Consider the following 23,362-nt stretch of genomic DNA (forward strand, 5'->3'; position numbering starts at 1 on the left):
TAGGTTTGGACAGCAAGCTTGCAGCAGTCCTGCGTTTGACAGCTGGCCGTTCCCAGCTTGTGCAAACTAGCTCCCACATACCACTATAAAATAATGGATCCTATCCTAAACTATTCATAGGTACAAACTCCAATCCTCAAAACAGGGAAGCACTGTGTTCCTATCATGCATTTACAGAAACTGAGGCCCAGTAATTAGCTGACACCTTATTTTGGAATGTTTCAAAAATGTCAATCTGGCTTGCTAGCCTAATGCTGCTCTTAACTTTCATGCTATACTGCACCCCAGAGTAGGTACTACCTAGCTGAGACCCAGTTGTGCAGCTCTGGTGGGTGAGATGGGAGTAGGGAGTGCTTGGTGGGTTAGCACCCAACTCTGTTGCACTTACAGGCTGCCACTATGTGGCTTTTCTATACTTGGTGCCTATCCCATGTGTGTCTCCTAGCGATAGGTCTCCCCACTACCATCCATTCTACCCGTGACCTTTCATACTCCTGCTGTGTTAACACTTCACCCAGTCTCTGCTTTCCCATAGCAGTTTCAGTCCTAGGAACGTGCTGTATAATTGATTGATTTTCATACTTAACTGATGAAGAGGGATGTGAATCCAAAGTTGCCAGCCTGCATTCAAATGTAAGCATTGCCACTTAGATACCTAACTTAGAAAAGATGGAGAATATCTCCCTTACCAGCTGGTTGTAAGGATCGCATGAGCTCGTGTGACAGAGAAGATGCTGGAACCAGAGTAGGCAGGATGGGACTCCTCAGGTGAATGAAACATGGAAGCTTGTTAGGGACCAGTCTTCGCCTCCCTCCTAGCGTCTCCCTTCCACTCTTGACCCAAAATGTTAAGACTGCGCATGAATATATTTGAACATCCTTTCCAATGGGAGTCACTTTTCCCCGTCACAGTCTGCTCGGCAAGTGTGGACATAGCCACTGGAAACTTGTACTGGCTGCCCTGTGACCGAAGTGCTATCCAGAAGACCAGAGTCACTGGTGCAGACACACAGACCCTCTATAGAACAGGCGGCATCATACTGCATCTTCTTCTCGACTGGCCAAAGAGAGTGCTCTACTGGGTAGAGAGTGGGAAACACTTGCAAAGTATGACCCTCGCTGGCAAAAATAGACAGCAAGTATGGATGGGCACCTGGACGGCAGACACCCACATGGCCTTAGATCTTGGCTCGTCTAGCATCCTCTGGACGACCAAAGGGTCAGGTAAGTTAGAAGGAGCTGGGGAATGGTGGTGAGAGTTGCTCCAGCAGGAGGATTCTGGTCATTCCTAGAACCAGCTAGACCTAGGCCTGAATTCTGGCCTTCACAGTTAAAGCTTGAGCACACACCCCTTGCCTCAAACCCGGTTTCATTTCTAAGTCTAGGATTCTGACCGAAAAAGTAGAAAACTTCAGAGCTAACGTACCCATAGCCTGTTGTTCAGAACGTGTTTCTATTTCCACGAGCAGAAGTAGCAGGACCCAACCTGGCATTGCCAATGAAGCAGAGGTGCCTTGGTTACACTTGAGACCAGATACAACTTCTACCTTACAGCTGACCCTGATGGTCTTCTCAGCCAGGAGCCCTCCCAACAGCTGGCACTTGGGCAGGAGACTGTGTTAGCATCCTGCATGAAGGACAGTAAAGGCACACCCGGTGCTCCCACCTGGCAGATCTTGCTGTCCCGGAGCTTTAATACTCCCCGGGACTATCTTTACCTATGAAATTCTATAGGAAGAATCTGTGCTTATTTTCATTTGGAGTCATTGAACTCCAATCGCATGGTACCCATGTCCCAGCCACCACCACCCCACTGTCACAGGTTACTTGTTCTCTGTCAGCTTGTAAGAACTTGACTCTTCCTTAGGGTTGCAAAGTCTGAGTCTCCTAAAAAATAGAACGTACACTTTGAACAAGACCTGGAGTGATGGCATTGTAGCAGCTCACGAGCCCTACCTGGTGACCCTGCAGAGAGGAGCCCTCCTGCTATGGAACAGGAAGACGCTGGAGCCCTTCTCACTGTCAAAAGAGCCATACGTACGGAAAATGATCATCCTGGCGGAGAATCAGCAGGTTTCAGGCGAGTCTTCCTCTGTGGGGTTCTTCTTTGAATCCACTTTGTCTGCCTCTCATCAGTATGTTTCCAGTGGGTAAAATCCTGGGTATCTTTGTATTGGCAGTTGTGCTGGCCCACAGTTCAGCCGGCCTTCTCCCTAACCTGACCTTAACACTGGAAGAGTAAGAATCATCTGACATGTTTCTGAAAGTTGCTAAATGACACAGACCCCAAGCAAAATTCCAAGTTTTTTTTTTAAGATTTTAAAAATTTATTTATACATGAGAGACACAGAAAGGCAGAGATACAGGCAGAGGGAGAAGCAGGCTCCCCATGGGGAGCCCGATGCGGACTCCATTCCAGGACCCCAGGATCATGACCTGAGCCAAAGGCAGACACTGAACCACCCAGGCATCCCAAAACTCCAAGAAATTTGCATACCAGAACCCCTTTGGGAAATCCTCTTGTACATTAGCATATTAAACATCTTAATGGGCAATAAGGAGATCCATTTGATTTGTCCTAAACCACTTTCCCAAACATTTTACTGAGGACCCCCTTCCCCTGTAGCAGCAACATCTCATGGAGGATCCTTTGCGAAGCTGCTCTTCTGGGGCCGTGGATACCAGGAAAAGCCCTTCCTTCCTGCTGTTAAAGTTACACCTGTAGTCGTTTTTGTTTTTACATTTTTTGAATTTAAATTCAGTTTGCCAACATGTAGTATAACACCCGGTGCTCCTCCCATCCAGTGTCCTCCTCATTGCCCACCCCCCAGTTACCCTGTCCCCCCACCCACTCTCATCCCCTCCTATAACCCTTTGTTTGTTTCCCAGAGTTAGGAGAGTCTCATGGTTTGTCTTGCTCTCTAATTTTTTCCACTCAGTTGCACTGTAGTTTTTTAAGGCTGCTTTGTTTCTTTTCACATAAGCCTTTGGCCAGGACGAGAGCCAAAAAAAAAAAAAAAAAAAAAAAAAAAAAAAAAATCTGATCCTGGATCTTGTGGCAGAAAAAGAAGAAATCCTATCTCACAGGATTCTGGCGGGGGCGGGGGGGGGGGGGCGCTTTGTCAGCAAAAGCATTCAGAAGTCCAAAGGAAGAGTAGAGGCAGAGAGGGAACAGACTCCTCTCTCCTACGGGCCCACTCTAGAATCCTCCCTCGCCCTCTTCTTTCTGAGCCACCTTACCTTTTGATTCATTGGTGCCTGGTTTCACCTGATCTTCAGGGCTAAGAAACATTAAGCATGGGAACCTATTTCTTTGGGGGTAGAGGTGTGCTAAGAAAAGGTCAACTTTTTAGTAAAAAATCCAACTTGGCATCGACAGATGAATGGATAAAGAAGCTGTGGTCTATGCATACAATGGAATATTCCTCAGCCATTAGAAACGACAAATACCCACCATTTGCTTCGTGGTGGATGGAACTGGAGGGTATTATGCTGAGTGAAGTAAGTCAGTCGGAGAAGGACAGACCATTATATGGTCTCATTCATTTGGGGAATATAAAAAATAGTGAAAGGGAATAAAGGGGAAAGGAGAGATAATGAGTGAAAATATCAGTGAGGGAGACAGAACATGAGAGACTCCTGACTCTGGGAAACAAACAAGGGGCAGTGGAAGGGGAAATGGGAGGGGGTATGGGGTGACTGGGTGACGGGCACTGAAGGGGGCACTTGGCGGGATGAGAATTGAGTGTTATGCTATATTTTGGCAAATTGAACTCTAATAAAAATAAGTAAGTAAGTAAATAAATAAATAAATAAATAATCCAACTTGGATAATTCCACTAACTGATCTGTGAGGTCACCGAGCCAGTTGCTGCAGGGTACTAGCTGGTAACTTTTAGTATCTGAGACCTCGCAACAGGTGGGTGTCCGCGTCATGTGCAGAAACTTTACTTTTCGTTCCTAGCAGACAGCATCAGGCAGTGAGAAAAGTCATCAGGACTGGGAGGAGAAAACGATTTGCCCAGTTTGAAGCCAAGAGATGATGGGCCCATCATGCGATGGGTGCCACATCTCGTCTCAGGATCTAGGCTTTGAGGCCACTTCACTTTTCCTTCCCACGAGGTAGACCAATGCAGCTGCCCAGCCCTGACATGGTTTCTGGAGAAGGGGGGCCATAGAAGCACCCCTCTGACACCGAGACCCGAGGGCCTGCCTTGCTGAAGCCATTGTTTATTGTAGATCCCAAGTCTGAAGAGGCAGCCGCAGACGGCACCCCCACTCTTCCTCTAACACGCCGTCTGCTTTGCACCCCATCCTCTGTCCCCTGTCGGAGCGGGGAGCGATGCGTGCCTCAGGAGTACGTCTGCGATGGCAAGCGAGACTGTCGGGACGGCTCGGATGAAGGGAACTGCTCCCAGTTCTGCGCCAGGCCAGGTCTGTCACCGTCACCTGTTCAGTCCTCTATGCCAGGTATATGGAGTCAGCTTTGGGCACGTGGTGTGAAGTACCCATGTTTATTACGATCCCTTGCTTTCCCTATAAATCGTCGTAGGTAAAGCTCCTACTCTGTCAGAATACAGATCTAGTTCATCACACTGAAGTCAAATGTTTTACCAGGTGCAATTGTTAACTATTGCTTCCTTGCCCCCTCAAATTTGCTTAAGTGTTATGAGCCCCTATCACTTAACCCCGTTCAGCCTGCTAACTTAGTTGGCCTGAGCGCCTTACTAAAAAGCTTCAAGCTAAAGAACTTGAACAAATAGGATGCAATCTACTTACTCCTTAAACTCCAGGATGAGGGTGAGTGAATCAAATTTTAAACCTTCAGGATGATGGAGAATATGGCGAGAGCCTTTGGCCCTTTCTGTTTTAGGGGTCTTCCAGTGTCTGAACGGAAACCAGTGCATTGAGGAGAAATACCACTGCGATGGGGCTCAGCAGTGCTCGGATGGGTCTGACGAGCTGGGCTGCTGGAAGCCCAGTGACGATTGTTCTTTACGTTGTGACAACAAGACCCGCTGTATCCCCAGGATCTGGCTATGTGATGGCAACGCAGACTGTTTGGACAAGAAAGATGAACAAGGATGCAGTAAGTGCCAGGCAACTTATTTGTGGTAGGTTGTGTTCTACGATGTTGCGACCAACGCTGAATTAACATTTTCCACATCATTGCTCATAGAAAAAAAAAGATACAGGGTGAGGTTTCTGAGAATCTCTCATGGTAATATATTTGTCAGCTAATCAACACATAACCTTGTTTTAGGTGTATGGCTGATTAAAGGCCACTTGATATACGTAAGTTGGCTCATGAACATTGAAGACATGGCCAACGGCATCACAACTCACGCCCGAACAAAGCTTATGTAACACGTGTATCTGCTCCATAAGGCAGCTCGTAGACTTCTTGTACTAGGAACACCAGACAGAATTTCTCCACTACACTTGGGGGCCCATTTGAACAGCAGAATCAGAATCCCCCAAAAGTACAAAAATGTGGGAAGTAGAGCTCTAAATAGATTGCAGAAAGGACACTTGTTTACAGTGTGAGGACTGAAATGAGAAGGCAGTGTCGCCTTGTTCCATCTCAATTGGAAGCGTGTGCTAGGCAACGCATATGTTTTGCTGTTTTGTGTATGCGTGTCTTCAAATGACCACGAAAGCGTGGGAGCTTGGGATTGTTGGGGAGGTGTGGGTTACGAATTTTGGCAAGTAGGTGAATGTGCAAATAATGAATCTGCAAATAATGCAGATGGACTGTACTTAGCATGAAGTTAACAGACTAGGAGGGAAGGGTCTGAGTTGAAGGGATGCTGGAGATCATGGGGTAGCACTTCCCTCTCTGTGACAAGATTCCCATTAGTGGAAAACCAGTCTCTTCACAAAATGTTTCTTGAGCTCAAATCTACCACATTGAAGATTTTAATTTTGATCCTAGGTCTTCTCATGTGGGGGGCCATCCTCATCTGTGAGTGTCATTGCTTTGCCCTCTTTCCTATGGGATACTCAGTCTTTCTGTGGTCTTCCCAATGACCTGTTTCAAGGACCTTTGTCGCACTGTGGGAACAGGGTAGAGGAGAGCATTTGAAGAATTGAAGTGGGAAAAAGAAGAGTCTGGGTGAGGTTCCATGATAGATTTGAATGCGGAGGGGACTGTGGAGCCAGATGACATCATTGCAGTCAGGCTTATGAGAATATCAGGAGGAGAGGCAGGGAGGGAGGAACCCAAGGTATAATTTACTTTTCAGTAAGTATTTATGGTAGGATCTGAGCCTTTTCTCTTGAGACAAATCAAGCAACTTCCATCTGTAGGAACTGAGCCCAAGAACATAACACATAGGACATGTTGGATATCATGAGAGACTTTCTCTTTTCATGGATGACATTAAGGTCCTGGAGAAGAGTCCTGCTCCCTAGCCTATCCAGTGTCCTTCCATGTGTCTCCCATGCCTGTCCCCCAGCCCTCATTCTCCAAGACAGGATTTTTCTGGGCTATCTTAGTAGGCCTTTTCTGGCCTAACACTACTGAAACCACCTTTGAGGGCTGGGGTTTCGTTTCCCAGGGGACAGCAGAAGACCAGGGAGTCTTCAGACCCCTTTAGGTGCCTTCAGATCACTTCCACATCTGGCTGAGTTCTTACTTAAAGCTTTATTTTCCAGTTCATGCAAAATGCAGTGCACCTGAATTCCGATGCAAGAGCGGCCAGTGTGTATCTAACTCTCTGCGCTGCGATGGGAACCGAGACTGCCTAGACCACTCGGACGAAGAGGGCTGTCCTGTTGCCTGGCCTGTGCAGTGCCCGTCGGGGGAGGTGAAGTGCCGGAGGAGTGGAGAGTGTGTGCCAGCGGCGTGGCTCTGTGACCGTGACTTAGACTGCAAAGATGGGACTGACGAGAAGGTAGTGCACCCTTCTTCAGAAAACAGATTTCTCCTCACAACTGGAATGTGTGCTTCCTGGTAGAAAATGTGAGAAAACACAAGAGCAGAGAAGGCTCTCATCACTACTGCCCAGAAAGCCACCCTTAACTACATTAAAGTGTCCAAAGTGAGATGATCTCTTGCTGAAAGACCAACGTTTAAGAGGTTTTTATTGTAGGTTTGCACGTATTAGGTTTGCACGTATTAGGTCTTAATGGCTGTGGCTTATTTTTAAATTTTCTTATGTATTTATTTGAGAGCGAGCGAGCACACAAGCAGGGGGAGGGGCAGAGGCAGAGGGAGAAGCAGACTCCCCACTGAGCAGGGATCCTGACGTGGGGCTGACGTGGGGCTCAATGACCTGAGCCAAAGGCAGATGTTTAACTGACCGAGCCACCCAGGCACCCCATATCTGTGGCTTGAATGTCCCATCCAGAGCTCTGCTCCGAAGCTCTGCTCACCTGTCACCACGAAGCACACAGATACTGCCACATTGTAGGAGATGCAGCCTGGCTTGAATCCTTCTTGCATTTGACTTTGCAGAAGTACTTGCTCCCTCATGTTCCACTTCCTCATCTGTCAAATGGGTAGAACATGGGCCTCGTGGTGCCTGAGGGGTCAGGAATGCATCTAAAGGTTCAGGACTATGGCAGGGGCACAGATGTCCCCTCCCCTCCTCTAGTAGGTCCTGCCCCAGAGCCCGAGTGTCCAAGTCAGGTGAGGTGCAAAGTTTGCTATCACGTTTAGTATGCTGGGGTAGTTTTGAAATGGCAAAAGAATTCTTAAGAAAAGTTTCTAGAGCACATTCTTGCATCTATGTTTTTCTTGAGTGAAGACTTCCCAATTGGCAAAATAAGATCTTTTCTTTCCACTTCACTTCCAGATTTGATTTACCTAGAACTCCTCACCTACACTCTGGCTACTGCAAACATTTTTCTGAGTTTTGGGGCTTTGTCTGCCCTCGCTGCCAAAGGAACTCAAGCGTTGTCGTGTAAGCCAGGCTCGTTCTCCCTCCGAGAACTTCCTCCTGGGCTCCGAGTGCAGGTGTCACTGACCGCATCACTGTCTCCTCAGGACTGTGGCCCCGAGGAGCTTCGCTGTGGCTCCAGGCAGTGGCCCTGTGCCGGCGGAGACCCGTGCGTGCCTGATGTGTGGCGCTGTGATGGCCAGAGAGACTGTGGGGACAGCAGTGACGAGGCTGGGTGTGAGTGCGGGGCCTCCACTGTGGGGGGCGGGGGGCTTCAGGGGGCCCCCGCTGCTTGCTTCCTCTGGGCATGAGGAGCCGGCTTGGGTGCAGGCCTGCAGGCCCTGACACCTCCCTTAGCAGGATGGAGGTGTCTTGATTGTCCATCCTTGCTGCGGGGGAGGGATGCCGGGGCTGGGTGGGGGAGCAGACTATAAAAGTAGAAAGTCATCCTCTCTAGGTCCCCCCAAGAAGTGCCAGAGTTCTGAGTTCCAGTGCCGCTCCCATGGCTGCCTTGACCTCCGCCTGGTGTGCGACGGGAAGGAGGACTGTGCCGACGGCTCGGATGAAGGTGGAAAGTGCTCGTCATTGTTGTCAGCATGCAGCCAAGCGCCGTGTTCCCACACCTGCTACCTGTCCCCACGTGGGCCCGTGAGTTCGTTCAGCTACTCTTCTCCGGCAGCTATGCACTTGGTATAGCGAGAGGGTCTCTGTCCCCAGGCAGGCTGTCCCCACAGTCTTACCTGGCTGAGCCGTCCTGACCCACCCTCTGATATCCCCTGGGCCCTTCCTGGCTCCTCCTGAGTCCTGTCAGGTTCCTTCCTTGTGTCGTGTCTCCTGGAACTTTACCACCGAGACTCCAGAAACTCTGCTACCCCTGAGCTCGGGGGGTCACTTGGGACTTGGGACTAAGCCAGACATTTTGATGAACGTCTCTTCCATGTATGTATCTGGAATGTGGCCTGCCCTTAAACTCAGGACTGCCCGTGTTCTGGCCTAGCATTATTAGTTGGCTGAACATCATGAACTTGACTCTGGTGGGCAAGTAGAAGAAAATGGTGTTCTGACGTCCGAGCACAATAACCTCTCTATGGGCGGATAGTTGGTTCAGTTAAGTCTCCATGCCTCTTCTTGATTCTGCGGGGATTCTAGGTGTCCTAGGCTGAACGCGGACCCCTCTGTTAACACAGGGGACCCACTGCACCCCTTTGTTGGTGGTGACAAGGGTGTGAGGTGCATCAGCATTAAAAAGACCAAGAGAGTGACTGTATTTAAAATGAAATTGGTTCTAAGAATCTTTTTTGTTTTGAGCTGCTAAAGTCGAGTGCATCACTGTGTGCTTTTAATAGCAAGGCGAGGCCTTTTCATCAAGGTTAGGCATCCGTGTCTTCAGGAAGTCTTAATGCTTTTGAAACCCATTCAGGTCTGTGCTTGTGAGCAAGCCTTTGAGCTGGAGAGCAGTGGCCAAGTGTGCAAGGATGTGGATGAGTGCCAGAAGTCGGGAGGACAACCTTGCAGTCAGACCTGTGTCAATACCCAGGGCTCCTACAGCTGCACCTGTCAACCTGGCTACTCGCTGGAGCCTGATGGTCACACCTGTAAAGCAACAGGTAGGCAGGTGCCAGGATGTCTTTCTCCTAAGCCCTGGGTCAGGAACTTTGAGGTCCTAAATCTCCCAGGAATACAAATGCAAACCTTCTTTCTCAAGTCTTAAATGCTCCTGCCTGCTTCCAGTCTGCTGTCTGCATCTGCGGAGCAAGCCTAGCACATTCTCCAAATCCCCTTTTTATGTGCAGCAGTTCAGATTGAATTTAAATCTGAAGGATTATGCAGATAAGCCATCATTACAACAGAAGCACAACTCTGGTCCTTACCTAAATTAGGATAAGTGTCAATAGTCTTGACAAGCACTTCTTTCCTGCCTACTTATGCCAAATACTTAGAATTTTTTTTCAATTTATGCTAATCATGTGTTTATTCTAAACATCTTTAAACTATGGGTATTAGCTCAAGCATCACATCAAGGAGAGAACTACTCAGATACCAGCCAGCTGGTGTCCCAGCCCTGGCAGTGAGAATGCAGAGACACCTTTGTTCTCTAAATCCTTAGCCAGAGTGAAGTTCAGCAGCCTTCACATTTCGTAAGGCCATGCTGAAAGAGGTTATTATTTGCCAGGTATTGAACCAATCCTGCTCGTGGCAGTTCAGTCCAACCTACTCCTCTATGGCTTGAGGAGCTTGAAGGAGGATGTTCTGGCAACTGTAGACAAGAATGTGATGATTTTCTCTATTGACTACGACTTAGTGGGACAGAAAGTCTTCTGGACAGATCTTAGTGCAGAAAGTATTAAATGGATAAGTATGGACACAAGGAGGACAGGGACCGTGGTAAAAGGTATGTTCCCTTGTGCAGGCTTCATCCTGCCCTTATGAATTACACATAGCATGAAAAATGGCCATTAACATCCTAAACATTGATTTAATTAAATCTTCCCTTTTTTAAATTAATTTTTGTTCTAACTGGCCTTCCACTAATAGAGAAATGTGAGTTTCTTTTCTTTCTTTCTTTTTTTAATATATATTTATTCATGAAAGACACAGAAAGAGGCAGAGACATAGGCAGAGGGGGAAACAGACTCCTTGCAGGGAGCCTGATGCAGAACTTGATCCCAGGACCCCAGGATCACGACCTGAACCAAAGGCAGACGCTCAACCACTGAGCCATCCAGGCCTCCCTCATTAAATCTTCTTAACTAAAAGGGACAAAGGCCTGCTAGTTGGCTAGAAATGAAAAGCTGCATTGACACCTCAGTAGACCACGTGAGTTGGCCAAACTGTCAGCCACTGGCCATTATTTCTAATGGCCATCTTCCTCTACAAGTAGAACCTTGGAGAAATATAAAGTCTGCTTTGATGGAGATGCATCTACCAGTTGTAAAATGAACTAATATGGAATTCAAGTCTGATGCCTATGAGCTAAAACCTAGTAAAAGCCATCATTTAACCTAGACTCCCATGTTGAATGGTTTCCTCTCTCTCTTCAGGGATAAAGTCAGACTGTATAGTGGTCGACTGGATTGGGAGGAATCTCTACTGGGTGGATGGGACAGCTGGCCAGATTTTGGCAATTCAGCTGACTGCTGTTTGGAGAGGGAAATCTGAACATACAATTGTCCTGGATGAGGACTTGACTCAACCACAGTCTTTGGCTTTAGATCCCCTAAATGGGTGAGTCCAGTGGTCAGAATGCCAGCCAAGCCCTTTAAGTTTGTTATTGCTCTTTAGTTTTGTGTTCACTCAACATAGAATGAGTAAAAAGCTTACCTGATTTGACTTTAGATCTTATGGTGATGTGGGTCAGCCATATGTATAGTAATCTTAAAAGCTTCTGATAAGCCCAATGCAGGGCTCGATCTCAGGACCTGGGGATCATGACCTGAGCTGAAATCAAGATGCTTAACTGACTAAGCTACCCAGGCACCCCGATAGTGCTTAATTTACACTAATGTGGTTGGTAGTAGTGGAGGAAATAATTGTGTTGGTGTTGAATCTAGGTTCTTCCATCCAAAGTCATTTCTCTGAAAAGGCCAGGAACTTAGAGACAATGATGCCTAGCTGTCAGAGGCAAGCCCTTATTGGGATGGCCATTTGTGTATCAAATGTAAGAACAAGATAGGGTAAAACTTAGGACCCAGAGGTCACCCAGATTGGGTACCCTCTATTCTACTTTTCTTACCTTTTCAATATCTCTATCCAGGAATCTATGACATACATAGTCCTCAGGAAATTAGCAACAGTTCTGAGGCATCTAATGGCTTTGATTGTGACCAAGATTAAGATCAAGTCACACATCTTCCCATAGAACTAGCCTGCTTTCTAGCCCAGGAGAGATTGGCAGGTTCTCTGGTTATTTTCCAGGTCCAGGAACTAATGTATTCCGTGGCTGCTTGTATAACTGTCGTGATATTTTATCCCCAAGTGATGGCTAAACAAGCACCATAAAATTTCAAGGGTAACTTTCTTTTACTTCACAATTTCACTTAAGGAATAGACCAAGCATGAGGGAAAAAATAATGGGTCTAGATTAGTGTTTTAAGGAATGAATGGATATTTTCTGCAAAGTAATAACTTCAAAGCTGAGTTTTATCCACACAGGCTAATGTACTGGTCTGAAATTGGAGGAGAACCTCAAATAGCACAAGCTGGGATGGATGGTAGTGGCAGAAAAATACTCATCAGTCAAAGTCTTGGCCAGCCAACCAGCGTAACTCTTGACCAGTTGAGTCAGAGGATATTCTGGTCTGATTACAAATTTCACTGTATTGGCTCTGCTAATCTAGATGGTACTGGTGTCCATGTAAGTATTCTTTAGTCTTAGGCTGTATGTAATGTCTTCTGCCTTGTATAAAATTCATTCCAGAAACCTCATCATCCCCATTTTAGATATTGCAGCTAACACAGATCAAGAACCCCTTTTCGGTCGCTGTGTTTGAAGATGAAGTCTTCTGGTCCGATATGAAGATGAGAGCAGTACAGCGCATGAAGAAGACGACAGGCAAGAACAGGGCTGTCCTCATCAAGCGTTCCCAACAGCCTTATGGACTCAAGGTCTATGGTGTACTCTTCAAAATATCCCCCTAATTCTCCCGAAAAGGCTACGTGTACAAGCTTCCCAAGTACAAACTCTAGTGACATCTTTCTATTGTGATTAAAAAGCAAGACGTATTCATTTGCTATTCATAAGGATTCAATAGTGCATAGTAACATCCAGCACCTCTCTTCCAGATAATGCACGAAGTGCTCCAGCCCAAGTCTCCTAATCCTTGTCTGGACACTGGCTGTTCTCACTTGTGCCTTCTGAGCCCACGATCCAAGGGAAGCTGTCACTGCCCAGTGGGACTCCTGCTTGCAGATGATGGCATCACCTGTGTTCCGCTCGAGGAGTCTGCGTTTCTGTTCCTCGCGTTGCCCACAGGTGTCATGCAGGTACTGCTCCACAGCCTTACCCACATGTCTGTGCCTGGGCTGTGGTCTATTTCAGACTGAATAATTCCAACCCTCCAGGCACAGCTATACATAGTAGGGGCCCTGGCCTTTGGAATAATCTTTTTTAAAAAAAAAATTATGTTTTAAGTAATCTCTACACCCAACATGGGGCTGAAACTCATGACCCCAAGATCAAGAGTTGCATGCTCTACTGACCAAGCCAGCCAGATGTCCCCTGCCCCTTTCCCTTCCCCTCCCACTTTAGAATAGCCTTCAAATACAACTTAAATTTTAGTATTCATGTGTGCTGGGAGCTAGCATGACCAAAATAAAGTGACTATGAATTGAAAACCACTCCTTGAGAACTAGTATGTCAGAGGATAGGTTAGGGGTCTGAGAGTATGGCTCACCTGGGGTAGTTGTCCAAGCATCTCACTGATGATATAGAGTAATTCTGAATACAAGCAACTCGGCAAGGTTCTAACCTGGGCAGCGGGTGTACCTTTTATGAGGGAATTTTTCTTAAGTCATAGGAGAAACTAACAAATAAGTCACTTCTAACTTCTACCATATAAGGGGTTTGTCACCTTGGGCACTTTAAAATGACAAATGTTGGGGTGGAGGATTGGCTTCAGGTTCAGTAAGATGTTCATAGTAGAGTCCCATTGAAAGGGGAGGGCGTTTCATGAATAAATGTATCAAATCAACACATGTATGCCTGAAACTTACACAAATGTTATATGTCAATTATAGCTCAGACATTTACAAAATAAAGGGGGGGGGGCGTTTAACAAAGGAGTCCATCTTGAAGACATGTGGCTTCAAGGACTTTTAAGTAAAGCTCCAGAAAGGGAGAGAAATAACTGCTATTTTTAGATGATAAATTCAGATTTTCATATATTCTAAGTATTTTAACGTTAATACAAAATCAAGATGTGGAATGACACTAGATTCAGCTGGTGCCATCCACCTAATTTTTTTCCCATAGATTTATCTGAAAAATCTAGAAGCTTTACTAGGACAACCAACTTTACCAGAACATAGGATACTTCCTTTTACCAATGTGAACCAGCTTGCATCCCTGGACTACATAGTCCAGGAAAAGGCTCTCTACCTTTCAGAGTTGGGTAATCGTGATATCAGGCTCCTGAGGCTCAAAGAATCTGGAAGTCTCTCTTGGAGGAAAATCTTATCTGTGGAGGGAACAGTGATTGACCTCGCTGTGGACTGGTTGAGTGGAAACATATATTGGATTGACAGTGAGAATCCTCACATCAATGTTGCTTCCTCGAAAGGCCAATATCCCACTGTCCTGTTCAGTGAAAATCTCTACCACCCCACCTCAGTTGTACTCCATCCACCCTCTGCAGTCATGTGCTTTGTGGACCTGGGTTCCCAGGATGATAGTAGGCGTGGGTCCAACATTGAATGTGCCTCCATGGACGGCAGCAGAAGGAAGGTGCTGTGGCAGAGATCCCAGGTCCCTGAGGGCCTGACTTTTTCAGATTCGGGAACCCGAGTTTACTGGGCTGATACTGGTAAGCAATTATAACCTATACCATAAACGTGAGTCTGAAGGACTTTGGCCCCCAGTGAAATACTGATGTTCTGCTTTCTGGTCTTTAGCCATGACTTCAAATAGCTTTTAGTTCTGAGTTTACATATTCTGCACCACCTGCCAAACAAACACAATGATTCATCATTCTGAGTAGAATGGAATAGCCCGCAGAGTCATCTGTTGTCCTTTGTGAAGGAATAAAATCGAGAACTTAACAAACGGGCATGAACAAATCTTGGTGTATCACTGTTAGAGTGAATGAAGAACAGTCCTTCAGAAAATGTGTGCGACACAATGTCCTACTGGAGGGGGTTGGCAGACAAGACACAAAGAACTACAGGATGGAGTAGAGCTGTTTAGGCCAAGTGAAATTAACTTAGCCTCTCTTTCTAGGGAGAGGACTCATAGAGAGCATTCAACAAGATGGCTCTAGATACAGAGTAGACCGCAGAGGAATTGAGGGCCTTAACCTTTTTACATTTGGCCAAGGCATGATGTTCTGGACGACAATGGATGATGATGGTAGGTCTTATTCAACATGATTGTCTTTGTGATCTGAATTTACTTGTGTGTCTCTAAAGTGAATCTACTAATGCCTACCACTGATCTTTGGCAGAGTCTTTCTTCTGGAAGAATAATTAAACAACTTCCCTAATCTAGCATGTATGTGTAACAGGAAATCTATGACTTGGGGAAGCTTTTACTTATTTGGTTATTCTTTATATATAAATATGCTTAGTCCTGTTCTGCCTGAGATTTCTGGCTTTCATCTGAGGTTCTTTGCTTTAGAGGACAGTGTGATATAGTCCAGAGAGAATTGGGCCAGGAATTGGAACCAAGTAGTATAATTGCTCTGTCGGTTAGTAGCTATAACACCTTACCTATAAAATGAGGGCAGTACCTGTCTCACTTGGCTCCATACACATGAAAGTACCAGGTGAATTACAGAATATTCTGTACTTACAAGGTATTTCTAGTTTTAAAGAGATTTTCCTAAGCTACAGTATTCCAGTATGCTGTTTCTGGCTAGAGTCTAGAATTGGTAAAACTGGAAAATGCCATTTAAAATCTGTCTCTTTAATATTTTCAAATGTTGGTCCATTGACCATTTGGGCTGGCCACATCACAATTGCAAAAACAGGTTGTCAGATCCTACCAACAGAGATGCTAATTTATTTGGTATGTGGTAAGAACTTTGCTATCTGTTTTAAGATCCCCTGGTAACACTTACTGCAAAAAGCCATTTTCAGATATATTATAGAACAATGTTTAAAATCACTACCCATCATTTGCATGGACTATATCTAAGTGTCTCATATCCTAATTATCTATCCTTGTATATTTGGACATATATGAATGTGCTCAACATAATTTACACCTGACTTTATTTTGGAGGAAGGCATAGAACTACTTTTATTTGTCTTGAAATTTCTTCTCAGAAAAAAAAAAAAAAAGACTTAGAAAAAAACATGTCTCTTCTGTAAAGCTCCTAATATTCAACTGGAATTTATGCAGATGGGTGACAGTTTTCATACTGAGCAATTTTCTTTGCACAGGATGTTATCTTAAAATTTGCTTTTCTTAAAAATTTAAATTTTGCTTGTCTTAATGATCATTTACTGGTTTTTGTTTCAGCCCAAACCATTAAGGTTTGGTACAGCAGGGCAGAACTTTCAGAAAACCAGTGGTTCCAAATAGACCAGAAGATTGTGGATTTAAAAGTTTATAGTAGACTTAGTCAACAGGGTAAGCTACTTTTCATTGATTATGGCAACACTGAAGCCTGCTGAATTTCCCCATGAAAGGGATTCCCTATCCTGCAATATCCCCTTGAAATTGCTTTGTTTTTCCTGATAAAATATTTCTCTGGCAAATTCTTATAGATCTGCATAACTCTCTTGTCTTTATGCAATTATATATATCATAGTTCTGGTATATAACTAGTCCTATTACTTTTCTAGGAGACAAAAGAGTGGTAAATATATTGGATGGGGTTTTGGTATACTTGGACCCTATTTTAATTTCTTTTGTAGACACAATTATAACTGTGGTATAATCGAAATCATCTTTTAGCTCCATGGTGGAACTAGCCTTTATTCTACTTATCATCACTTACATCTACTTGTGTTGTTAACTAATCCTTGAAATACCAACTTGGGAGTGCCCATGTGTTTTGCTCCAGTGTTTGAGTAGAGTGATGATGGATTTGGTTAAAGTAGAAAGAGAGAAAGTCTTTTCCTAGTTGACATGAACACCAACAATGTGAGTTCAAATAATTAAGCATATCTACCACTACCATGCATGTTGAGCATCTTGGTCTTAGCACTATTTATGTTGAATATATTGGTCTTATGTGAATGCTACTCCATTGCTTTATTTTGGAAAGCTGAACTTTATAAACAAGTGTTAGTTGTGCTTAAACTTCTGAAGTCTTGGCTTTGTGGAGAGAATATTTTTATTTTATTTTATTTTATTTATTTATTTTTAAGATTTTATTTATTCATGAAAGACACACACACACAGAGAGAGAGAGAGAGAGGCAGAGACATAGGCAGAGGAAGAAGCAGGCTCCAAGCAGGAAGCCTGATGTGGGACTCGATCCTGGGATTCTGGGATTACGCCCTGAGCCAAAAGCAGATGCTCGACCACTGAGCCACCCAGGCATCCCATGAGAGAACCTTTTTAGAATTCTTCAGTGTGATTAGTGATCACCCATGTGATGATAATCTGTGGCTTGGTTCTGAGAAGCAGAAGGAGGGTCTCCTGGGAAGGTTTATCTATGGTATATAGATAGCTATTCCACAATTCCTGGAATATCTTAAAATAAAGCCTTACTAAAAGGTAAAGCTTGAGATCGAAGCCTTACAGAACCATGGTTAGCTATCAGTGGATGACCTTCTACTCAGTTCATAGGGATAATAGATACCATAGCCTTCATATTTTCATCAAAAGAGAGCTTTATTTCTGAGGCTCTTCTAGTTTTGATGCTGGGTGCTTGGCTTACACCATGGGGAAAGGAGAACTCCCAATGGAGTCTTGGATGAGCCAGAGTTCAGCTCAATTTTTATGAAGCTGGTCCCTTGTCTGAATGCCTAGCCTTCCAAAGCCATCCTTACCCATGAAGAAAAATCACTAATCATTTGGTACCTGGTTGACTAAAGGGAGTTAAACTGAAAAACCATCCACGCTGGGAAAAAAAAAAAATCTAGGTCCCATAACTCTGATAGTCTGTTTGTAGAATGTCTGCAGAAGATCCTTCTGAAACCATCTAAATCAATGTGTGTGGTTTTTGTTTTTGTTTTTGTTTTTGTTTTTGTTTTTGGTGGGGGGAATCCACAGGTAGTAACAGTTGCTCGAAAGACAATGGTGGCTGCAGCCATATGTGTTTACCAAACCCTGAAGGACTGACTTGTAAATGCCCCAGTGGGTACTCCTTGGCTAACATAAGCAAATGTGTTGAAGCTGTCCTGTGCTCTGAGCTGTCCCAGTCCTGTAAGGATGGTCAGAAGTGCATTTCCATGGAGCAAGTTTGTGATGGTCATGCTGACTGTCCGGATGGATCTGATGAGATGAGCTGTGAGTAACTCCTATCCAAGACCCTACTGTTCATCACTGTACATGACATACTTTGACTATTTAATAAAATAGTTCTTAATTAATATCTCAATCTGATTCTTAATATCTAATTCTATAGTATTCCTCATGCTTTTATCCTCCAAATCATTGCTTTGTTATTGCTGGCACTTTTAAACTGAACAGTATAAAACTTCTAACTATGGGCAATTGGGTATAGATTATGTGCACATCTTCTGGAAAGCTAACGTGTCCTCTGATTCAGTTTTAGAATAGGCCATACGATAGCTCCAAAGGGCTCAAGAGTTTGTGTTTTCTGGAAGAGCACTCATTTAACCTAGATTTGATTCTGTCCATTTAAATTGACCACACAGTGAGCAGAGCCAGGAGGAAGAGGTTGGGTAAATGATTTAACCTGTGTTGGTTTGGTTCACCTTTTTAAATGTGGAAATAGTACTTTCTCCCTCAAAGAGTTGAGAAATCCAAGAGCATGTGAATAAAGCTGCCATGTTAGAGTATACCACTGTCAGGTTACTTCTTAAATGCTAGCTGGGAGCTAGTGGTTACAGAGATGCTGCTGCCAAATCCTGCCTTCATGGAAAGCTGTTTTCATGGTGAGTCAGCTGAGCAATGGGGATATCAGTCACCATCTTCACATCCTACAGCTTTGGCTCTAGTGGTATCCAAGTCGTGGAAGCTGTAGAGCTGAAGAAATGGTGAGCTCAGCACTGAAGCTTGTAACTATTAAGAAAACAAAGTGGGAAAGGCATCTTAACAGTGAAGAGTTCTTATCAATTTCTGAATTTAAATCCTTATCATCCTCAAAGCTGATGAGTTGGAATGCCACTTGTTACCCCGAATGACTTCATCTTAAATAGGAAAGTTAATAGATTTTGATTCCCCATGGTTGATTCTATGTTCTCATGGATGAGGATGTTTTCTCAAAAACCTCATGTTACGGTGACTGTAGGAGGCAGGTCAGTGAGCAAGAAATGTGTCACCTTCACCATCTCGTGTTAGAATTAAACCAGAAGCCTAACCGACCGTCACTGGTTCTCCCATCCTGATGACCAAGAGTTGGCTCTACTTCTCAATAAGTATTTCTCCCTGGCTTGTACATGAAACTTTTTTGGAGGGGGTGGTACTGGGTATGAAAAGCTAGTCTGGCTTCCTCTGGAAATACCCACTTGTCAGGGACCTTAAACTGCCCAGGAGTGGAAACACTCCTGTAACACCAACCTGAGGCAGAGGCAGTAGGTGGTTTTATTGCTAACATGGCTACCTTTCCTCCCCTTAGTTTGGTCTTTAGTATTTATATACAGAATGATGCTTGTGCCAACAACGATGGGGGATAGGGTGAAATGTCTTACAGGCAAACTGAACTTACAGGTTGTTGGTTAGAAGCACCCTCCTGCCCACTACTGCTACCAAATCTGGTCCAAGATTTACAGCTTGTAGATCTTGCTAAACCAACACTTTACTTGGACACACACACACACACAAATTCATATTTACACATAAACTTACATCTTAAAAATCTTTCTGGATATTTACCATTTAGATCTACCATACTGTTGTTAATAGAAAAAAATATTTTTGTAACTGAGAGAATGTGCCATGGCTAAACCTGGGCATACCATCATTTAAAAATAGATTATAGATTGGTATGATAGACTGTCCTGAAACCAAACATTTTAAGTGCTTTAGAATATGCAGCTTTTTATATGTTTTTAATAGTTTTTTGGTCAGCCAAGAGGTAATGGTAATGATTTGATGATTTCATAAATTCAAACTCATCTAGAAGATGAGTCTTCTAGAATTCTTGTTCTTCTGAAATCGTTTAACTGACAAATACGGGGATATACCCATATCTGTTTTTGTAGGTATCTATCCAGATAAAACCCATTCAACACCAACACCTAAAAATGCAGAGGCTGGAAAAAGGTTGAATCCAGAAGCCTCTCTACCTCTCCGAGCTACCAAGTCCACCAAGGCCAGATATCCGAGTCTAGAAGGGGTGAATTATCCTGTTGGGAAAACACTAATCCCTCCAATTTCTGCTAGAGAAAGCAAGATCTCCGAAACCAAGGAAAAAGGCGAGCTTGTTCAGCCCAAGGACCCACAGAAGGCAAAACATCTGCCCTGTAGCACGGATTTCTGTAATGGGAGGGGAATCTGTACCATGGTAGGAGGGCTAAGAAGGTGCCGCTGCCTGATGGGATACAGTGGAGAGGTCTGTGAAGAGCCAGCACGTGGACCTGCACCTGGCTACATAGCCCTCAGCTTAACCGTTGTCTTATCAGTTGTTCTAGTAGCTCTGGGAGCATTTGTCTATTTCAGAAGAGCACACAAATTAAAAAGGTGAGCAGCTCTTAATGTCCTCATGGTAGAGTTCATTCCAAAGAAGGCTTATAGGATTAGTGGGGTTGGAGTTATCCCTCTACCCTAGGAACTTGTCCTCCAGGGAAGGATCTAGGTGAATAAGCAGCCTGCTTACTTGTTGGATGACCTGGAGGGACAACAGAGGTCACCTCTTTGAGACCTGGGGGCACACGATATTGTAAGGGATAGGAGGCATTTGCGCAGGTGAGAGCTGCCTTGGCAGCAACCAGTGGCACAATCTCAGGGGTGAAGTGATGAGATTCTTTACCAATGAGGCCAAGTTTGTGCCAAGAACTGCAGGAGAAACTCAGAGGCATGTTAGTTTGCCAGGGCTGCTACAACGAATACCACAGACTGGGTGTCTTAAACAACAGATTTCATTTTTTTAGTTCTGGAGGCTGCAAGACTGAGATTAGTGTGTCTGTGGGATTGGTGTCTCCTTGAATTATAGATGCAGACTTACCTCCCTGTGTCTTCACTGGTCTTCCCTCTGTCCATGTCTATGTCCTCGTCTCTTCTTATAAGGACAGCAGTCCTTTTGGATTGGGGCCCAGATTGACGAGCTCATTTGAACAGAAATACCTCTTTAAAGACTGTCTTCAAAGATGGTTACACTCTGAGATACTGGGAATTAGGATTTCAACATACTGACTGGGAGGGGATATAACTCAGCCCATAGCAGGAGGTGAAATACACTCAGGGAAGATTTAAAGAAAGCACATTGTTTTGCCTAAGAGCAAGAGAATATTAAGAAACACACAAAAATAGCAAAATGTTGGCTTAGAGTAGGGATGATGACAAAATCGGCTTTAGTACAGGAAGTGACAGTAACTGAGGACACTAGGTTACGCATGCTGGGGAGGGTCCGTCCACTCTGTGCTGGGGGAGGGCCAGTAGGCAGCCTATGTACCAAGAAATAGAGAAGGAAAGTTTTAAAAGTTAATCTCTATCAAGCCAGCACTCACAGACTGAAGAAAAGCCCGGGAGAAATGGTGTAGCTTGGCCCAAGCCAACGAGCACTGGTCAATAGCTTTACTAACGTTAAGATGGACTTCCTTAGCTCACCGGCATCCAATCACCACTAACTTGTCCTTGGATTCCGTTCTCCTTGACACCAATTAATAGTGTCCCCCAGTTGAAAAGATGTACTACTTCAGAGGTTAAGTGAATGCCTAGTAACAAATCATAATTGACTCCGGTATCACCCATTCTAGGTCATTTGATTCATCCAAAAGACAGAACACAATTCCCATAGCAATGGCCTTTGATAGGATATGAGTTGGCCCTTTCTAAGTATAGACCCATCCCAGCGTCAGCCCCTAGGAACAACTCTTTTGACTCTTGTTTCTTTGATTCTTAGAAATCGTGCAGCGGCATCGAGAAATTTGACCCGCCGTGAAGAAAATGGCCAAGAAGAGGAGAATCTAATGAATAGTGAGACTTTTGTCAACGAAGCCTATGATGAGCAGGTATGCCTGGGAAGGGTCTTTGAGGAGAACAGATTGTGAGATACAGCCAAAGAATGCCCCTTCTGAAAAGTCTGAGCTGGGTGACAGTAGGCAGTGTTAACTCACAGAGCTTTTTGTGTTGGGTGAATGATGCTATTATGTGTTTTAAACTAATGTTCAGTGACTTGTTTATCTTTAGTCTCCGGTCTCTAGTTCCAACCAAAGTGAAATGTGCATGAAGTGGTAATCAAGACATTCAGATTTTGGTGAACTTCCACAAGGGGCTCAGTTCCATGGTGGGGTGGGATGTTATTAGAGTTAGTTGGAGTTACCCCTAAAATTATGCCCCCCTGTGATCTCTCCTAATCTCCCCTTCACTCAACTACCTCTGTGTTTTGTTTTAACGTAGTGTGTATTCAGGGGTACCTGGCTCAGTCAGTAAAGCATATGATTCCTGATCTCAGGGCCTAATAACTTCAAGGCCCACACTGAACATAGAGCTTACATAAAAAAAATAAACAAATAAATATTTTAAAACATATCTATATCTATATCAAGGGGCACCTGGCTGGCTCAGTCACTGGAGCATGCGACTCTTGATCTCAGGGTTGTGAGTTCTTGCCCCACGTTGGGTGTAGAGGTTACTTAAAAAATAAAATCTTAGAAAAAAAACAACTATGTTAGTGTATATTCTCTGATTTCGAGTCTCTTTTCCTACAGGAACTGTTAACTTCTTTACAAACCGACTAACCTTATGATAAAAAGAGAGCTGAAACTTCTCAATAAAAATTGTTTATACGTTGCATTGTGTACTGTTTTAACATCTGTAACTTACTGTAACTGTGTGCTGAAATGGTAACTTATTAAAATAACTGCTTTTGAAATTGGCTGAGGTCATCTGGTTTTGGTAGTAGGTGTTGGAAGACTGAATATTTGCAGGTGGGGTCAGATTTCAGGCCAAGCTCCATGTGATTCAGGTTCTGGTTTAGCTACAGAAACTTTCTGATCCCAGCGTGCCTGGCCCAGTGCTAGTCTGAGGTTCTGGACTTGAATCTTGGCTTTGTCACTTACTCTGAGGTGTATTTAATTGCTCTGAACGGGCTTCTGCTCTGAATGGGCTTCTCCATCTTACAAAAGGGAAAGATCGCTCTTAAATCTTTACCTTTTAGGTAAAGGTCACGTTTCTGCCATGTAACAAGTATTCCAGTATTCTTTATCACTCCCTCTCAGATACATTTTACTGCAAAGTAGTCAAAACTACTGCAATAGTACTGCAAAAGTAGTCACTTTTGTTGAAAATCTATAAAAATGGTGTTTTTCTTATGCTCTCATTTGATTCTAAAGCTAAGTACAGTTGACCCTCGAACAACACAGGTTTGAACTGCACGGATCCACTTATATGCAGGTTTTTTCAAGCAGTACACACAATACTGTGAATGTATTCTCTCATGATTTTCTTGGTAATATTTTCTTGCCTCTAGCTTACTTTATGGTCAGAATACAGCACATAATACGTATAGCATGCAAAATACGTG

General features: G+C 44.3%; 1 protein-coding gene across 2 annotated transcripts in view; it reads left to right on the forward strand.

The window, feature by feature from the left end:
- Positions 1-22,711, forward strand: part of LOC112678709 (prolow-density lipoprotein receptor-related protein 1-like) — a 43,521-nt gene extending 20,810 nt beyond the window's left edge. Inside the window, exons 14-33 of one of the 2 annotated variants that reach the window (XM_049094616.1) lie at positions 913-1,224; positions 1,868-2,080; positions 4,240-4,434; positions 4,874-5,089; positions 6,658-6,896; positions 7,991-8,120; positions 8,341-8,531; positions 9,304-9,490; positions 10,057-10,275; positions 10,925-11,108; positions 12,036-12,237; positions 12,324-12,488; positions 12,666-12,866; positions 13,855-14,404; positions 14,818-14,946; positions 16,060-16,170; positions 17,764-18,000; positions 19,881-20,358; positions 21,740-21,848; positions 22,548-22,711. In XM_049094616.1, the coding sequence (XP_048950573.1) occupies positions 913-1,224; positions 1,868-2,080; positions 4,240-4,434; positions 4,874-5,089; positions 6,658-6,896; positions 7,991-8,120; positions 8,341-8,531; positions 9,304-9,490; positions 10,057-10,275; positions 10,925-11,108; positions 12,036-12,237; positions 12,324-12,488; positions 12,666-12,866; positions 13,855-14,404; positions 14,818-14,946; positions 16,060-16,170; positions 17,764-18,000; positions 19,881-20,358; positions 21,740-21,848; positions 22,548-22,577 (4,298 nt within the window). In that variant the 3' untranslated portion in view covers positions 22,578-22,711. Of the gene's footprint in view, positions 1-912; positions 1,225-1,867; positions 2,081-4,239; positions 4,435-4,873; positions 5,090-6,657; positions 6,897-7,990; positions 8,121-8,340; positions 8,532-9,303; positions 9,491-10,056; positions 10,276-10,924; positions 11,109-12,035; positions 12,238-12,323; positions 12,489-12,665; positions 12,867-13,854; positions 14,405-14,817; positions 14,947-16,059; positions 16,171-17,763; positions 18,001-19,880; positions 20,359-21,739 lie in introns of both variants that reach the window. The other variant, XM_049094615.1, reaches the window with a different exon arrangement.
- Positions 22,712-23,362: the final 651 nt, after the last annotated feature.

This window comes from Canis lupus, chromosome 16 (assembly GCF_003254725.2).
Source record: "Canis lupus dingo isolate Sandy chromosome 16, ASM325472v2, whole genome shotgun sequence".
Lineage (NCBI taxonomy): Eukaryota > Metazoa > Chordata > Mammalia > Carnivora > Canidae > Canis > Canis lupus.